The sequence below is a fragment of the Acanthopagrus latus genome, chromosome 13 (genome assembly GCF_904848185.1).
Source record: "Acanthopagrus latus isolate v.2019 chromosome 13, fAcaLat1.1, whole genome shotgun sequence".
In the NCBI taxonomy this organism is placed as follows: domain Eukaryota; kingdom Metazoa; phylum Chordata; class Actinopteri; order Spariformes; family Sparidae; genus Acanthopagrus; species Acanthopagrus latus.
In genome coordinates, this window is record NC_051051.1 from 15594014 (window position 1) to 15610974 (window position 16961).

The 16961-nt window shown below is 44.0% G+C and overlaps 2 protein-coding genes across 3 annotated transcripts; both read right to left on the reverse strand.

Annotated features, from left to right (window-relative positions):
* Window positions 1-259: 259 nt before the first annotated feature.
* Window positions 260-7593, reverse strand: ppp1r14aa (protein phosphatase 1, regulatory (inhibitor) subunit 14Aa). 2 transcript variants are annotated; one of them, XR_005078737.1, is made up of 5 exons: window positions 7361-7593; window positions 4894-4974; window positions 4541-4573; window positions 1820-2226; window positions 260-1609 (listed from the first exon to the last, which is right to left on the reverse strand). XR_005078737.1 is itself a non-coding variant. In XM_037120684.1 (4 exons), exons 1-4 carry the CDS (start codon window positions 7550-7552, stop codon window positions 2047-2049), a joined length of 486 nt encoding a protein of 161 aa, XP_036976579.1. In that variant the 5' UTR covers window positions 7553-7593; the 3' UTR covers window positions 260-2046. The 2 variants fall into 2 exon arrangements, 1 of the variants encoding a protein (XP_036976579.1); XM_037120684.1 differs by having other exon boundaries at window positions 260-2226.
* A 2084-nt stretch (window positions 7594-9677) lies between these two features.
* On the reverse strand, window positions 9678-15010 carry dlb (deltaB). Its single transcript, XM_037119545.1, has 7 exons — window positions 14727-15010; window positions 14393-14632; window positions 14082-14139; window positions 13665-13922; window positions 12267-12628; window positions 11488-11704; window positions 9678-11281 (listed from the first exon to the last, which is right to left on the reverse strand). The coding sequence occupies exons 1-7, from the start codon at window positions 14775-14777 to the stop codon at window positions 10566-10568; spliced, it is 1902 nt and encodes a 633-aa protein (XP_036975440.1). The 5' UTR covers window positions 14778-15010; the 3' UTR covers window positions 9678-10565.
* Between the last annotated feature and the right edge of the window lie 1951 nt (window positions 15011-16961).

The window sequence follows — 16961 nt, forward strand, 5'->3', positions numbered from 1 at the left end:
GCTGAGAATGGCTGAGCATGGTGACCCCCCTCCCATCTGAGGTTGTGGTGCTTACCTCTAGGGCTAACTGAGCTATTTTCTAATAGCAGCTAGTTGCTGCAGCCACAAATAGCTACAGCAAAGATGATAGAAAGGAGCAGTCAGTAAACTAGTATTTCAGAGTTTCTTTCAGACTGTTAATAATTAACATATTCTAAGTTCTTTCTGACCTGGAAAAAAACATTACATGCTGAATCATTACATGAAACATAAAAGATGATTCCACAGTAAAATAAATTGTTTAATTAGCAACTGCTGCAAAAGACTGGTGTCTCTGACACTCAACATTGAAAAAAATGTAGTAAAAACACAAGTCTAAAACAGGGGGGGGGGGGGGGGGAATAGTGACAAAAATATTAAAAAGCAGTGATGGGAACAGGATTATTTCCAGTGTAATCATGACAATAAATCACATTCATGACCATCATACTTTTGTCGAATAAGTGCATTCAATCTAGCGGTGTTATCTAAAATGTGGTACAGCTACAATGCTAATGTCTTCAGTGAAAGGTGGAACGTACTGTGTCACAGTACAGCTTGGTGTTGAACTCCGATAGTGATGTTTTTAGTGTGAAATCCACCAGTGGTTGATCTGACAGTGATGTTGAACGCATAGCACGATATTAATTTTAATGTAAGAGCTATCTATTCTATTTTTTTATTGATGTTACTTTCCTTCATCCTGATTTATCAGACACTTCATCAGTTAGTGCCAGAAACTATTAAATCCAACTATATGTACATGGAGAGTAAGAATAATTGTAAGAACAAGGTGATGAATCATTTTTCCAGTCAAGTAAATTTGAGTGCTAATGCTTTCATGCTAATTAAAGGCAATTTTGGGGGATTCTTTGAGTGGAAAAATGTATATTTACATGATGTGTATTTCTGTATTTGTGCTAAATGGGATCCTAATTTAGATTTGATAAATGATTTGTACTATGTTTTGGTCACGTCTTCGCCAATCACCACCCATGTGAGCTGTCACAAATCCCTCCTTTTTGGTAAAGGGGGGGTTTTGAGGAAAGACAAGACTGATACCACTGACATCTGTCTTACACAATGCCGTGCTCGGACCAAACACATTTTAAAATGCTTATCCCTGAATGTGGTTCTGCTTTGCTATGCAGTGCTGAGACCTATTTCCCAAACTTAACAGGTAGCCTGACATTCTCACTCACATCCCTCCACGGCAGCTCCTTCTTTGTCCTGTCTCAGTACGAGTAGATTTAGTTTTATCATACAGCTCTGGGTGTCCACAAACGGCCAGGATTAGTGATTATTATCCTCTTCTTCTGTGTCATTCGTGAAGGTCCGGACTTCAGCAATGTTATCATCATGACATTAGTGTGAACGCCAATGCCGATAGGCATTCGCAACACAGATATTACGCTTGAGTTCAATATTTTCAACTCGCTTCAAATGCATAATTTAGAAGTGAATAATTTGTGTCATATTTGGTCTGAGCATGGCATTAGACTACCACCAACTTAGCTTAGCTTAGCTTCACATAAAGACTATAAGTAGTAGAAAACAGCTTGCCTGAGTACGTCCAAAGGTAAAAAAAAATCTGCCTACCAGCATCTCTAAAGCTCATTAACCTGTCTTATATACATCATTACAAAAACAAAATTGTAAAAACTACATGCATGGCAGGTTCTGTGCAGACTGTTTCTTGGCCAGGCTCAGTGACTTCTTGCAGTCTTGTCATCACAACTACACAAGATAAAACATGCTAATTAATGAGCTTTAAAAAGATGCTGGTAGGCAGAGCCAAAACCTGTCCAATATATGCTAAGCTAAGTAAATTGCCCCCCTGGCTGTAGTTAGATATTAAGTGTATAGATGGATAACAGTTGTATCGACCTACTCGTCTTACATTCAGCAAAAAAAAAAAAAAAAATGTGGCAAATGTACTTCTAAAGTTTCAGCTTGGATTTTTACTTCCTTGACATTTTTGTGTTCATGTCGTTAAGAGTGTATGTGTGTGTGAGCGTGTCTTGGTTGTCAGAGGGTCTGGTTTTGGCCTCGGGTGTGCACGTGGTGCTGTTGGTGTGGGTTGTTAAAGTGGTAGGGCTCGTGGCGGTAGTGGCTGTGGCAGATGACCGGATGCTCGATGCCTTCAGTCTGCAGCTCCTCCTGCTTGTGAACTCCCTCCAGCTTTGCCACCAGCTCTCTGATGAAGGTCTGGGGAGGAGGAGCAGGGCAAAATGTGAAGCAAAAAGTGTTTCCAATATGACTCGTTGTCAGTACAACTACCTGTTATTTGACAAGTATTTTCCAGTCACCCAAGTGGTTTCCGAAAATCAAACAATGAATCCTACGATTGAGTATTTTCTGTATCAAAGCCTCACATGTCTTACTCCTCTGAGCTCCATGGTTGCCTTAAAAAATAATACACCAACTAGCCACACTTTCCCATCATTACGGCCACTGAGGTTCTCTTTGTGTGCTAATTTCAGCATTAGCATCAATTGATTCATTGCTGATTTCATCTGAGACAGATAACATTAAAGTAACATTATGTAGAAACTGGCATCTTGTGTGATTTGGCACCCGCCGCAGTTTACACCACTGTTGTAAATACAAGTCCCGGGTCAGTAACAGTTTGTCAGATGGTGCCAACTACAACAAAACTCATTATTTCATAACAATGTGATGTGTTTAAAACTTGTACCTGGAAGTAAACATGTATGTAATACTGTAATCCAACCCTCTCACTGAATTTACACAGTGCAGACTCAAGTGATGGGGGAGCGTAGTGGCTGTGACAGAGACACCCTTGACCCTATTACAAGACACTGTACCGTTAAAATGATTCAGATCATGTTATTTTTAATAGGTAAAAGAGTTACACAATGTTGCTATAACTTAGCAATCTGAAATATAGAACTGGCATTTACTATCATAAACACAGTTACTTACTGTAAATACTGTAGAGTGCCAGTTTGTGGGAGGTAGTGACCGAATTCTGACATGTGAAAGATGGGAACATAAAGCGGCTGAGTGGGCATTTTGCCATTGTTCCAAGGCCAGGGTCAAATTACTAAAACAATATACATACAGCCCTTATCCGAACTTTAAATAAACAGTAATTATGAGTGAGGTAGCAGAGATGGTGCCAAATTTGTTGAGTGTTCGTATGTCCATAGATGGAAAAAGGCCTTGGTGAAATCCCCGGACGATGACCCGAAGGCTGCTGAGGAGGGAGTTCCCACTAAGCTTAAGTGTTGTGCTGTAAATGTGTTGCTCATGAGTGACTGCGGCAAATGGTCATAATAAGACTCTAAATAAGTCAACAGACCAGGATCCGAACTAATATGCCAGACAAGAGCACATTTTTGACTTTTCCCCTACTTCTTACTTTGTACAATGATGTGTCTGAGCCTCTGTGGTAGATCGATGTTGATGAGAAACACAGTACTGAGATATGTTGTGTTATGACAACAGCACAAGTAGAGGTAAGCGAAACTCCGGATTGATGCGCTTTACTTTTCTTTTCTTGTGTAGACACAAATCAGCATTAGGTAATCCGAGTCTTGTCTGCGGCCGTGTTAGGACCTCACTCCAGCTCTGAGCACGTCTGTCAGCCAGCGCCCGGGCCTGTGTGTTGTTTGAGTCTGTTTATGTCTTAAGTTATAAACTCAGGAAACACGGTGTGGTATGTTCCTCACAAACCAGTTCAGCTGCAGGAGGCTACGTTCACATTTTTACTACTTCTCACATATTTATGTCTACAGTTTGTTAAACAGTTTGCTAGGTGTAATTACTCCTCCATACTGGCTATTAAACGAAACTAGTGCCACAACAGACAGAGTAACAGACAGTGTATATGACATTAAACAGAATATGATAATTTGCTTATCCTTTTTGACATATCCTCAATCGAAAATAGTACAAAGGCATCATATTTAATACCTAATGTTTTGTAAATATGTGCTTATTGTGAATTTGACGGCAGCAACACATTCCAACACATTTATTTATGTTTCATAAAGCGTCCCCACTTTTCCAGGATCAGGGGTGGTATAAAAGTCAAGTTTCCATCAAGGTTATAGTCTTCAAACAAAACTTCCTTTGTGTGTTACCACCAATGTACACGTAGACATATACCGGTTTCTGATATATTTGGAAAAAGATGTGAACCTATCCTTGTTGATACATCAGAAGCACAGAAAAGCAGCAGCTACACTGACGCTCCCTGCTCCTTTGCCTGTGTTTGCATCTCTGACCAGGCCACGACGTTTGAGTCCATAAGGACTCTTTGTTTCAGGCTTAAAAAGGAGAGAAAAAGGCAAGAGAACGCGCACAGAGAGCCATTGTTGGGGCATGTGGAATGACTATGGGACGAGATGTCAGAAGGTGCAGCTTCAGTTTAGCTGCATGTGACCAGCGTGAGTGTGTGTGTGTATCCACGCAGGTAGGTGTACTGTACATTTGCATGAATAATGTGTGCATCACAATGACTGGTTGGAAATGTAATTTCCATGTTGAAACGTACCTCTGTGTTGTTTCTGCATTTTTGAAGAAGCTCCTGTAAAAACAAAAATGGGGGGGGGGGTTGATGTTGTAATAAACCAGTCAAATAATTATGTATTCAATTCCAGTATACCATAAACATTACAATATTTCACCCGAAAATCTGTTCCTGTCATTATCACTAGCAACTATTGATATGAACCCTATTTGAGTGACATCCTAGACAAAATCTATCCATGTTGGTGTGGAATCTGTCACCATGAGGTGAGAGGAGACTAATTGATGACAAAACTTGAAATAAAAAAAAAAAAAAATTAAAAAATAAGTGTTCCTATTTAATAATCTGCAGCCTCTTGTCCCAACAGTTCGTGTTACCTGTAACTTTTTGACTCGCTCCTCATCAGCGGGCAGGTCAATCAGGTCATCGATGTTTACCTCCTCTGGCATATCGCCCTCCTGAAGTAAGCGTGGACACACACAATGAACACAAACAATTCTGAGTCATTATTCATTCTCTCAACACTGATCTAGCTTACGACTTTGCCCTTCCCTATAGCCCCCCCCCCCCCCCCCCCCCAATCCGATGCGCCGGTGCTACCATATATCACTTTTATAGTTGGTGAAATATTCTGAAACAGGGTTATATAATAGCTGCATCAATAGAAAATGCTGTGCCAAAAGCTTGGTGTGGAAAATAAGGTTCCCTGTAACTCAGCCCACAAATCTGATATTTATTGAGACCTATGCAACTCAGTCTAGAATTGATATTTAAAAATCCACATATTCGAAGGAATAGATTATTAGATGATTTTATCTATTTATCTATCCATTTTGTGATTCTACAGCCATGTTAGCAGCTCAGTAAGGCTGTACTTGAGACACAATGAAACTTTGACTAGATGATGGCGCTAGATGATAGGTCAGGGGTTCAAAGTTGTTTCGATCAAACGGGGACCATGAATGTGTTCGGCAACAACGTCAAACTCATGCTGGCAGTAGGAGAAAAACTCAGGGGATCACCAGAGCCAGCAGGATACACCATCTAGGGCACCATGGATATCTATACCACAGTCTGCGCCCATCAGTCTTTTTCCATTCCACACCACAAATGTTAATCTAATGGTGGCACTACGAGAAAGTTCATATGATTCATCCTCTGGGGATCATGAACACAAACGGCAATTAGGGAAGGACAGTTGATAAAGGTAAGATGTGTCACAACATAACTCTCGCAGATGAAGGACTGTTGTGCCACAGAGATGCCCTAAGGGGCGCAATGGAACATGCTGTTGTGGTACAGACCTCAGCAAAAATCACATCACCAGCGTTTTTTTTTGGATTTTTCCCTGTGGAAATGAAATGAAATTATGCGCGACTCATATCATTAGGTCTGGCATGTGATTTATTTTTCCTTTTTTTTTCATGCAGCCCTCAGTGCAGTCCATCTGAGTCGGTCCATCAGGGTGGACTCAGTGGTTCACACACACAGTTCATTCCAGGGAACTGTAAATAATATTTTTCCCTTATTTTAGGAGCGACAGAAGACTCTGGACTGAGCCTGCACACGCTGCATGTCCATCATTTGTATGTTTGGGCTCCGGGGGCTGAATAGTCACAGTGCTCACGTAACACTGTAACAGTGGCTTGTTCTGTGTGAACAAACAGCCATTGTGCCGGCCGAGTAAAGGGACAGTCCCGCCCGCCCATCCACACCACTGCGCTGCACTGCCTGTATAATTATGCCCTTGACACCTACTGCAGTCCAACTCGAGAGCCCACCAGCTAATTCTGTACACACCACTTCTCACCTCCTTCTCACCAGAAAAAATCATGAAATTAAAACTTAAGATTTAAGATTGGCTTTTTTTTTATCCCACAAAGGGTACATTCATCTGTTACCACAGCTCGATGATAGATGCAATAGTACAGGAAAAAGAATCAGAAAAATATGCACAAAGTGAAATAGAAAATGAATAAAAAAAAACAAACAACTCACGATAAGGGTTTGTCTGCCTCGTGCGCGACGTGACTTGGTTCAACTAAATACCACTGGTCTGAGAAGTTATGCTATCATCCTGGGCCATACTACAACAACAAAACCAATTTAGACTATTAAAATCATTTTCAGAAACCCCTGGACGACAATTCTCCCCATCAATATTACAGAAAATGTGTCTTTCGCACACAGGGCCAGTGAGAATATGCCAGTGGCATGGGACAAAAACTTGTGTTCCTCATGTTGAACAAAGCTAGCTGCCCTTATCAGTGTGACAATCTCAGATCTGTTTACTGATAATCAACAGACTGTCCCTGGCTTTCGACAATGCTGTCCTGCACCCGTCACCCCAACGGTCCCTGACCTCCTGTCAGCGGCCTCAGCAGCCAGATGCACTGTGTTTACCTCCTCCAGGGACCTACAACGGCACTTTCCCTCCTCCGTAACTTTCCCCTCTTCCCCCTTCTCATCATTCTTCCGTCCCTCGGTCCCACACTGCCCATTTAAGGCAGAAAGGCCCTTGACAAATACAGATCTGTGAGAGGGGGACAGCAGTGGACCCAACATTTACAGGATGCTTGGCCTTGTAAGGAGAACGGCTGCCCCACCCCCTCCTCTCCTCACACCAGTCCTGATGATATGTAGTAACTTTAAGTTTCATTTGAAGTTTTCTGCCCTACTTTACATGATTTAGTGCAGATATTTTAAAAAATAATAATAATAAAATTCTCTTAAGTAAAATACTGAAAAAGTCTTTGGATTGAATATATTCTTATTATACAACACTGTGCACAGTATTTAGAAGCAGACCAGTCTAAGCAGTTTGTCTGCCTCCTCCTGACCCACCTGACCCGAGTACAGCCGGTCCAGGCTCTCGTCGATCCACTTCTCCACGTCCAGCCGCTTCTGCAGCTCCTTCCGGTTGTACTTCACGGTGACACGGGCGTGTCTCTTCGGGACATTGGAGCCGTGATCCGGAGACGACTCCAAGTCTGCTGCGTGAACGTCGAGCGTCGTCCCGGTCCGGTCGGCTGCCATTGCTGGTCTGGACTGGTCTGACTGGTTTCTCGTCTTTTCACGAAGAGCAGGAGGAGATAGCGGGGGGGGGCGGGAGGCGACGGCACGCGCGCACACACACACACACACACACACACACACACACACACACACACACACACACAGTGACATACAGCAGGGCTCAAGTATTTATATACATGTACAGGGCGAGCTATCCGTTCAAATCGAAAGTTATAAACACAGAACTTTTGTTTTGCTCTTCAGTCTTCCTTTGGACATTCTTTCCTTACTGAGCGCAAAATCATTATTTATATTATTTACTATTATTATTATTACTATCACTATTGTTTTATTTATATTTATATGACGCTGAATGAACAACTGACGCTTGATGTTGTGCCTGGATGTTTTGCAGGCTGTGTGAAATATTCCAAAGATGTTCACTGCAGGGATATAAAGAGATGCCTTTCAGTGCTCTGAACTGCAGGGTCACTTTAATTTTCTAGTCTCCTCTCTTTTAAACCTATTCTATTTTAGCCTACTTTTTTATGTCTTAACTTTTGTTTTAATGTTTTGTTTCTTGATCTCTGCCTACTGGTTTAAAACGATTTTGAATGCAATTTGTTTCATTTCTGTGAATGTATTTTGTATGCCCCTGTGAAGCACTCTGAGTTGCCTTGTGTCTGAATTGGGTTACACAAATAAACTTGCCTTGCTTTGCAAAATTGAACTCAAAACCCCTCTTTTCTCTTGTCAAAAGGGATTCTTACCACCACAACTAATCACACAGCTATCACACGAATATCATGTATAAAACTGTCTTATCATAAAAATGTTCTATTCTTCTTCTTTTTACCATTTAGAGTTTGTGCCTGAATAGGTTATGAAATGTCAGGGTACCTGTAGTATAAACACTGTGGTTGTATTGTGGACACTGTGAGTATATCATATGAATATTACACTGACACAATCATATCAGAATAGATACACAGCACATCTTTTTTATCCACTGAGCCCAAATTGTTCTAAAGTCACTCCAGCTCCCAAGAGTCACACTGTAAACGCACAGTTGATATTGCAACATTGTCAGAGTTCAAACCAAAGTTGGGAAAGTGTTGGCTCACCATCCTCCTACTCCCTTTACTCCTCTTCTTGCTCTCGCCATCTTTCCTCAGTGCTGCTCCATTTTTTTTTTTTAACAACACAGTCGAGGTCACCCGAGTCAACTGAGGAGCCAAATGATGTGATTTGTCTTTAGAGTTTTGCAAGAAGGTGACTCAGAGTGTCCATGTCGAGTGAAAACAATGGACTTGCACTTATTTGGCAGTTTGGACTCTTGGTTTTTTTTTTTTTTAAACATGAGCTTCAAGGTTTCAGGGTCGTGTGCATAGTTCCAGTTTTCGTGTGTGTGCAATGGAGAAAAAAATTCAGATTCTCCGTCCTCTTGAGTGTTCTCAGTGAGTGAGTCTCAGGAATAAGTTGTGCCTCTGTAATCAGCACTACAGCCTGGACATTTGAAGTGATTTTCTGAGTACCTTTGGTGTAGGTGTCCAGTGGGTAATTCTACATGCAGACACATACATGTATGCAGACAGTACCACAGAAACATCACCTATAGGCACCTAGGCTGCAGATCTTCTCGGGCCGGAAATATGTAACCATTTGATATGACATCAATTTTAATGGCTTAACCAGGGCAAAGTAGCCATATTGCCAGAATGACACTTTGCGCAGGAAATCAGTCAATTAAAGGAGAACTTTGGACGATTTAAACATGCAGCTTCATTGCTCAAGCTACCCTTGACTTGCCAGTACCGAAGATGTGAACACATTTGGTCCAACCATTACAGGGCTCCGTGAACGGAGCGTTAGCATTGACAGCTAACAGCACAGGGTCAGAACTTTACACTGTGTTTTAAGCTTCTTGACATGCTCCACATCTCGCCCCAAAAGTTATGCAACATCAGCAGACACCTTACAACACAGCACTGTAGCGTGTATGACTCAAAATGAATAAAAAAGTAGTTAAAACAGTGTGTTTGTGCAAGGAGCTACATACCATTTTGTTGACATCCGTGTCCTCCGGTAGCTAGACCGAACTCGTCAATCCTGAAGAACAGAGACCTCAACCCAGAATCGCATCAAAGCAATATTTTATTCCACATCACAACCACGACATGATGAACTTAAATAATATGGATGAAAACGTGACGTAACACAAACTTTGGCATGAACACAAAATGGCACATGAAGGAGCAACGTGATCAGTAGTATATAAGCTATATATATATATAAATTACAGTAATGGCTGACTTTGTGTGATCAAACACACTCTCTCTTTATATCCCTGCATTGAACATCTTTGGGATATTTCACGCAGCCCTCACAGCCCATAAAACATCCAGGTACAACATCAAGCGTCGGTTCTTCATTCAGCATCATATAAATATATAGATCTACATCTGTGACAATCAAAGTGAAGCCATAAACATAAGTTTTCAAATAAATAAATAATATAAAGAATAAAAAATGATGGTGCGCACAATAAGGAAATAATGGCAAAAAGGGAGATTGAAAAGCAAAACCAAAATTCTGCGTTTTTTTTTTAAGAAAAAAAAAGGGAAACAATTAAACAAAGTGAACATATTCAAATCAAAAACCCAATGGAACATATTATTTTTGGGCAGGTTTTCCAGAGGTGGTCAGAGTTTTGTGACTTCCTGTATTTGGTTTGTGTTGTAGGTCCATGAAAAGTGGTTCGTGTTATTAGTTTCTTTGGGTCTTAAACATGGAAGAGCTTTGCCCCATATACTTTCTGAATAATCTTTGTAAATCGTCTTCATCACAATAGTTCATTTGTCAATAATGAGTTACTTTTGTTTACATTTTTAATGGTACATTATCTTCATCATGAGCGGAGCACTTATTTTCGGCTCATGGATCTGCTCCTCTCCTCACTGTGCATGAAGAGAGAGGAGCAACAAGTGCTAATATTCTTCTGCGCCTGTGTGAACGTCCGTGTTCTCTCTCTGTTTCATCTGAGCCCCGCCCCGGACCCCAGGCCGGCCTCGTCCCTCCACATGAAGTCCTGACGCTCGCCCCTGGCCAGGCTGCTCTCCACGGGGCTGTGCCTGTACCCGGATCTGCCATCGGGGCAGAGGGAGAGGCTGAGGCGAGCCGTGCTGTTGCTGATCTTGAACATGCCGTTTGGACCGAGGAAGGATTCTCGCTCGCTCCCTCCCTGGTTGTTGACCGTTTCCAGGTCATTGTAGACCGCGATGTCGCTCAGCTGCTTCCTTCCCTGCAGTCTCCTCCTCCTCCGCAAGAAGATGATACCCGCCACCAGAACCAGCACCAGGACGGCCAGAACGCAGGAGATGGTGAGGGTGGCAGAGGAGGGCTGGGACGTCTGGCGCAAAGCAGGCTTGAAACTGGGCTGGAGCGTGAACTCACAGCTGGGACCCATGAAGCCTTTGGGACACTGACACACTGGCCCGGTGAAGTGGGTGAAGCAAGTGCCACCGTTCTGACATGGACGTTCGCCGCAGGCGTCCGAGCGCACGCTGCAGTTCTTGCCGGTGTACCCCAGGGTGCAAGAGCAGGTGTAGTCATTCACACCGTCCTGGCAAGTTCCGGCGTTCTGGCAGGGGGTTGAGGCACAGTCGTCGATGTTGACCTGGCAGTTGGCACCAGTGAAGCCTGCCTGACAGCGGCACAGCACACTCTGGCCGAGGTCCAGACACTCACCACCTGCAGGAGGGAGAGATGTTCAGTTCAGCATCCAAGAGATCGGGGACAAGCACTCTTTTACAGCAGGAGTGTTAACAGGATTACATTTAACACTGTAATTTGCTGCAGGTGTATGACGCAGGGACGCCGACAGTAATGTTTATTCACACACAAAAAAAAGTGAACAACTTCGGCCACAAGGTGTCGCCAGATAGGGGCCCACTCACCGTTCAGACAGGGCCTGTTGCTGCAGCGGTCCAGCTTCTTCTCACAGTTGGAGCCGGTGTAGCTGGGAGGGCAGCGGCAGGTGTAGCCTCCGGTCATCGTCTCCACGCAGGTGCCGCCGTTGAAGCAGGGGCCGTCAGCGCACGTCATTGCAATGATCTCGCAGTTCTTTCCGTAAAAGCCCTGTGGGCAGGTGCAGGAGTAGTCGTTCTCAAGGTCCTGTGGACAGAGGAAGAAGAGCCTTTAGGTTAGGGTAGAAATAACAAAAAGCAGAGTTGTTTTATGTGTGATGTGTTACTGTTTGTGGGACTGCGGTGTTAGTGAATAAGATTGTGAAAGCTATTTGCGACTATCTTTAAGTGACTTGGGTTGTATTTCTGCTGTTGTGACTCGTAGATTTCCCTGCAGGGATCAATAATGTTGATCTGATATGATCTGTGATAGCGCTGTTCCTTTATTGCAACCTTTGTAGTATTGTACTGGGGAGACACAACAGGTGAAAACCTTTTTTTTAAAAAAATGTATGCCCTAGTCGAATTTGAGATTTTTTTTATTTTTTATTTTTTCAGACAAGAGAAAAGAAAACGTCTAAAACATACATTGAAATGTGTATGTTATTTGAGATTTCTATTCTGGACATTTATGCAAATGTGTGCATAATTAATTAGATAGTCCAATTTGCATATTCAAATAGATCACATCACAACACTTGTAATACAGAATATAATTGTCTGAATGTAAGAAGTGGGGATGACTATACAATCAAAAATGTTTTACTCACATTGCAGCTGCCTCCGTTCTTGCAGGGGTTGCTGTCACACTCGTTGGTCTCCAGTTCGCAGTTGGTGCCTCCGAAGCCGGGCCGGCAGGTGCAGGTGTAGCTGCCCTGGCCCGTGTTGGTGCAGGTGGCACCGTTGGCACAGGGCTTGTGGTTGGTGCAGTAGTTGAGGTCCTGGTCGCAGAAGAGGCCCCCCCAGCCCTCCTGACAGTTACACTGCCACGGCTGGCTGCACGTCCCGTGGAGGCAGCCTGGGTAGCGGACGCATTCATTACAGGAGGGGCCCTGCCAGCCCATGCGACACGTACAGCCCCCTGGGGCCTCGCAGTAGCCGTGCTTCTCACTGCAGTCCGCCGAGCAGATGGCTGGAGAGGAGAGGGGAGAGGGAGGGTGTGTGATTACAATGGGCACGCCTTCTCAAACATCACACACACACACACACACACACACGTACAGGGCCCCCTGTCTGACCCCAGCCCCGCTCCAGACTTCACTGTTGGTTAAGTATTAAGCCAAGCAGCTGGCAGGCACACTGCCGGAGAAAAATGCTTTCTTTTATCTCCTCTTTCGCTCTCTCCAACACACACACACACACAAACACACCCAGATCACCTTGAAAAATGTGTGTGTGCAACGGGGGCCACGGCTCTTTCTCTCATTGTAATCGAGAACAAAAGGCAGATGGATCACTGTAGACTGCCTTGCAAAGGAGTAAAACACAACACCATGGGACATCTCTCTGATGAAGGAAATACTTTACAGTGCCAGAAAAGATTCCTGCTCATGGTGTGTGTGTAGGAGATCAAACATCAGCCACAAGCTGAGTATTAAGACAAGACTCACTTTTCTTCAGTCTAATCTTCCAATTTTACAAGAGGAGAAGACGTTTGAGAAAGTTTCAGTCCTTTTCACGTTTTTGTTTTTGTTTTACTTCCAGCAGGGAGGTTTTGTTTTCATCCCTGTCTGTGTGTCGTCGTGTTGGTTTGTCAGATGATGGGACGGCTCGGGGAATTTTGTCTCACTTTCTGTAACGTTGTGAGATTTTTCAGCATGTTTGGTTAATTTCTCAGGGGCAATTTTCTTTATGTTCCAAAAGAACACCATTTATTTCTACTGATTTTAAGTCATCTAATTAAAAAGCAGTTTGCATTAGGCTATTGTTGGACATTTGAGGCCTTCACTAAATAAAAAAAGATACATTTTAATTCTATGATGCCATATGAGATGGCAGTCTATGACAGAGAGACACTTCAGACCCATGTAGAATATGTGTTCAGGGACATTATGATGTCTTCACTGGCTCCCTCCACAGGTTAGACACTGAACTGCACCCAGGGAACTACAGCGGGATTCAAGTGTCTTGCCCAAAGGCGCACGGGCAACAAATCAACATTCACTTACGCTCAGAGCAGTAGTTTCCCTTCCAGCCCTCCAGGCAGATGCGGTTGCCCTCCTCGTCGCAGGTGTAGTGGCCCAGCGTGTCGTCCCTCGGCCTGCAGTACTCAGCGCAGCCGTCTCCGAAGTAGTACTCGTCGCAGAAGACGTGGTAGGAGTAGCGCAGCTCGCTCTGCTCGCCGAAGTGCACGTCCTGGGACCAGTCCTCGCCGATGGCCAGTCTCCTCCTGGTCGCCAGACGGCTCACAAGGTTGTTTTGGTTGTCTAGAGGGTAAAAAAAAAAAAAAAAGGAAGGTTTTGAATAAATGGTCTTGCAAAGGATGCTGCTTGTATGGCATGGATGTGGTTCATCTTGGAAAGAAAGAAAGAAAGAAAGAAAGAAAGAAAGAAAGAAAGAAAGAAAGAAAGAAAGAAAGAACCTACCTGTGTATTCAGTCGGAGATTCAGCGTTCCAAGCTTCAATGATCAATGAAAATGTCCCCTGGAACAGAGAAAAACGTGTATTTTACGCAGTTGAAGACTTGGATAAATACAAAGACAAACGACACGATTAACCTTAATCCTTACATTTAAATAAAACTATAATATATCACTTCCAAGACCTCAACAATGCCATAATTGTGTGTGTGTGTGTGTGTGTGTGTGTGTGTGTGTGTGTGTGTGTGTGTGTGTGTGTGTGTGTGTGTGTGTGTGTGTGTGTGTGTGTGTGTGTGTGACTCTGTATTTCTATTTACCGGCCACTTGAAGTGGAAGGGCACCCTGATGGGAGCGCTGCTGGAGATCGAGGTGTGATCGGCCCTGATGACGTTGGTGTGTCCGGTGCCAAAGGTGCAAGGTGGCTCTGCGGAGATCACATCCTCCGGGTGTTTCAGGCAAATCCTGAAGAATATGTGGCAGTCCCTGTGTCTTCTGCAGATGCGCTGCGCCGTGTGGAAGGAATGGATCTTGAGCTCGAACACACCAGAGGACAAAACCTGCGGGGACAGACAGAGAAGTGACATCAGACGCGCTGCGCGTAAAGACATTTTTGGGATCGTTACCGTGAGCACACACAAGAAGCCAACTCACAACGTGCACCAAGGCCAAAGCCAAGAGGTATCTCAGGTGTAGATGCGCCATGTCTTCTCAGAGTCTGCTTCCCAGTTCCAACGTGGATGTCCGCGTTCGAAGTGCGCAAAAAAAAAAATGTATTCCCAAAAGATGTGGAGAAAAAAACTCAAAAAAGTTTCATCACTTTGAAAAAATGCGATCCTGTTAATGTCTCCTAAACTCCGTGTCTTCTTCTGATGGTCTTCTCCCGGTGGTCCTCCTTCTTTACGGTCCTCTTGTTTTGGTTCTGCTGTGCAAAAGACGCTGAATGGTTTTATACCGTCCGATGTTGCGCGTCACGGGCAAAGAGGTGGAGCCGGAGCAGACCTCAGGGGAGCAGCCTGACACGGGGGGGACCTGCCTGGGGATTTAGACAACCCACATTACACCTGGCCAGGGTTCTTGATAGGAATATGCATAAGAGGCCGGCGTTAGTATATGTGCATGAATCTGTGAAATGGTGGCTGAGGGAACGGAATGTGGCCAATTTGAAATAGTTTAACAATAAAGTTAGTTCCAGTGAATCTTAATTGAAGAAACTTTTTTTTTTTTTTTTTTAAATTCCATAACGGGACATGTGATTGGTGGTTTCAACACTGGCGACTTTGGTATTAAAATAGTGTCGTCCAAGAGTAAATACAGATATTTAGGCGTTCAGATTCTGAGCGTGCCAGGACACTTTCTGATGGCGGCCAAACACACACACTTGGACAATTAACTCTAACACATTGAGCGGTCCCGGGCTCACAGATCATTGTTTGCGACGTTTTTATTTTTCATTTTTACTCTGGAGCTTGCCTACACTAAACAAAGATCAGAAGGAAGCGGGGAAGAATAGCCCTTTCTCTCTTTACAACCAACGTTATAATTGTCCTGACGCGTGTGAGGTGACAAAGAGCGGGCAGGCCCCCCGGATAAGACCGCATTGTGCGTCTCGCAGCTATTCAGACCTCTTCTGCTGCGCTCCTGAGCCTGGAGGAGGGCGCGCGGGGGGGGGTTGCTGGTCGTGTGTGTGTGTGTGAGTGTGTGTGTGTGTGTGTGTGTGTGTGTGTGTGTGTGCGGGGGGGGGGAGTCCTGCAGAGTTTGGACTATCATGTTGCCTTTGTCTGGTCCTCATGCGAACAGCTGTATGGTAATCAACGGCACATGGTCGACCGTGTGGGGCTCCAAACCCGGCTATTGTCTCCCCAAAGCGTCCCCCCACCAACCCACCCTACACACACACACACACGCACGCACACACACACACTGTCACACAAACCGCTCCCCCCTTATTGATTTAGGGAGGAGGACTGGTCGGTCTCAGCACCTGTCGCTGGCAGGGCTGTGGTGGAGGATAAACACACCTAAACCGTTCTTGACTCGCTGGATCTGATCCAGCCATCAGCACTGGTGTAAACCTGTATGACCGACTTTAACAGAGCAAAAAAAAAAAGAAAAAAAAGGAGGTTTAAGGAGTTTTAAGAGCCTGAAAAAATAACGAACTTATATTGAGATGCATTTTGTTAGTGGGAGAAGAAAAAAAAAGAAAAAAAAAACATTTGCACACACTGACGTGAAATCAAAGATTTCAAACTTCGTGACTAAACTCAGTTTCAGCAGTTTTGTTATTATTCACCTCACACCGCACACACACGCGTTGTGTGTGTGTGTGTGTGTGTGTGTGTGTGTGTGTGTGTGTGTGTGTGTGTGTGTGTGTGTGTGTGTGTGTGTGTGTGTGTGTGTGTGTGACGGTCGGTGGATGGGACTGGGGCTCTGATTGATATTATAATGAGCAGAGGGGACGCGTGCCTGCAGTGGCCCCCTGTTATCTCCTGGCACGCTTCCCTTGCAGCACAACCAGTACAAACGTGGGAGGAAACTGACAACACAGTTGTATGTAAAGTGAGCTCGGTTTAAGTGGCTGGGCTTAGTCAGCAGCCTTTTGCAGGTCTTGTGGTCTTCACAAACTTTTATTTCAAACTTCGAGTCCTAAAAAAGGGTCTGAGGACCTCTGAACCACAGGGCATCCCTGACTGAATTAGGGAATGCACTGAAATGACAAATGTCATCGAAGGTTACATTTTATTTTCTCAGTTAGTACAGATAATAGTAAAACAGTCCCAAACATGTTCCCTAATTGTGCACTCCTACCTTATGATGTATGAGCAGTGGGCTCTCTCATTTTATCATCTTTTAATAATCTGAGTGTATTTTCAGAGTCAGCTCTTTTAT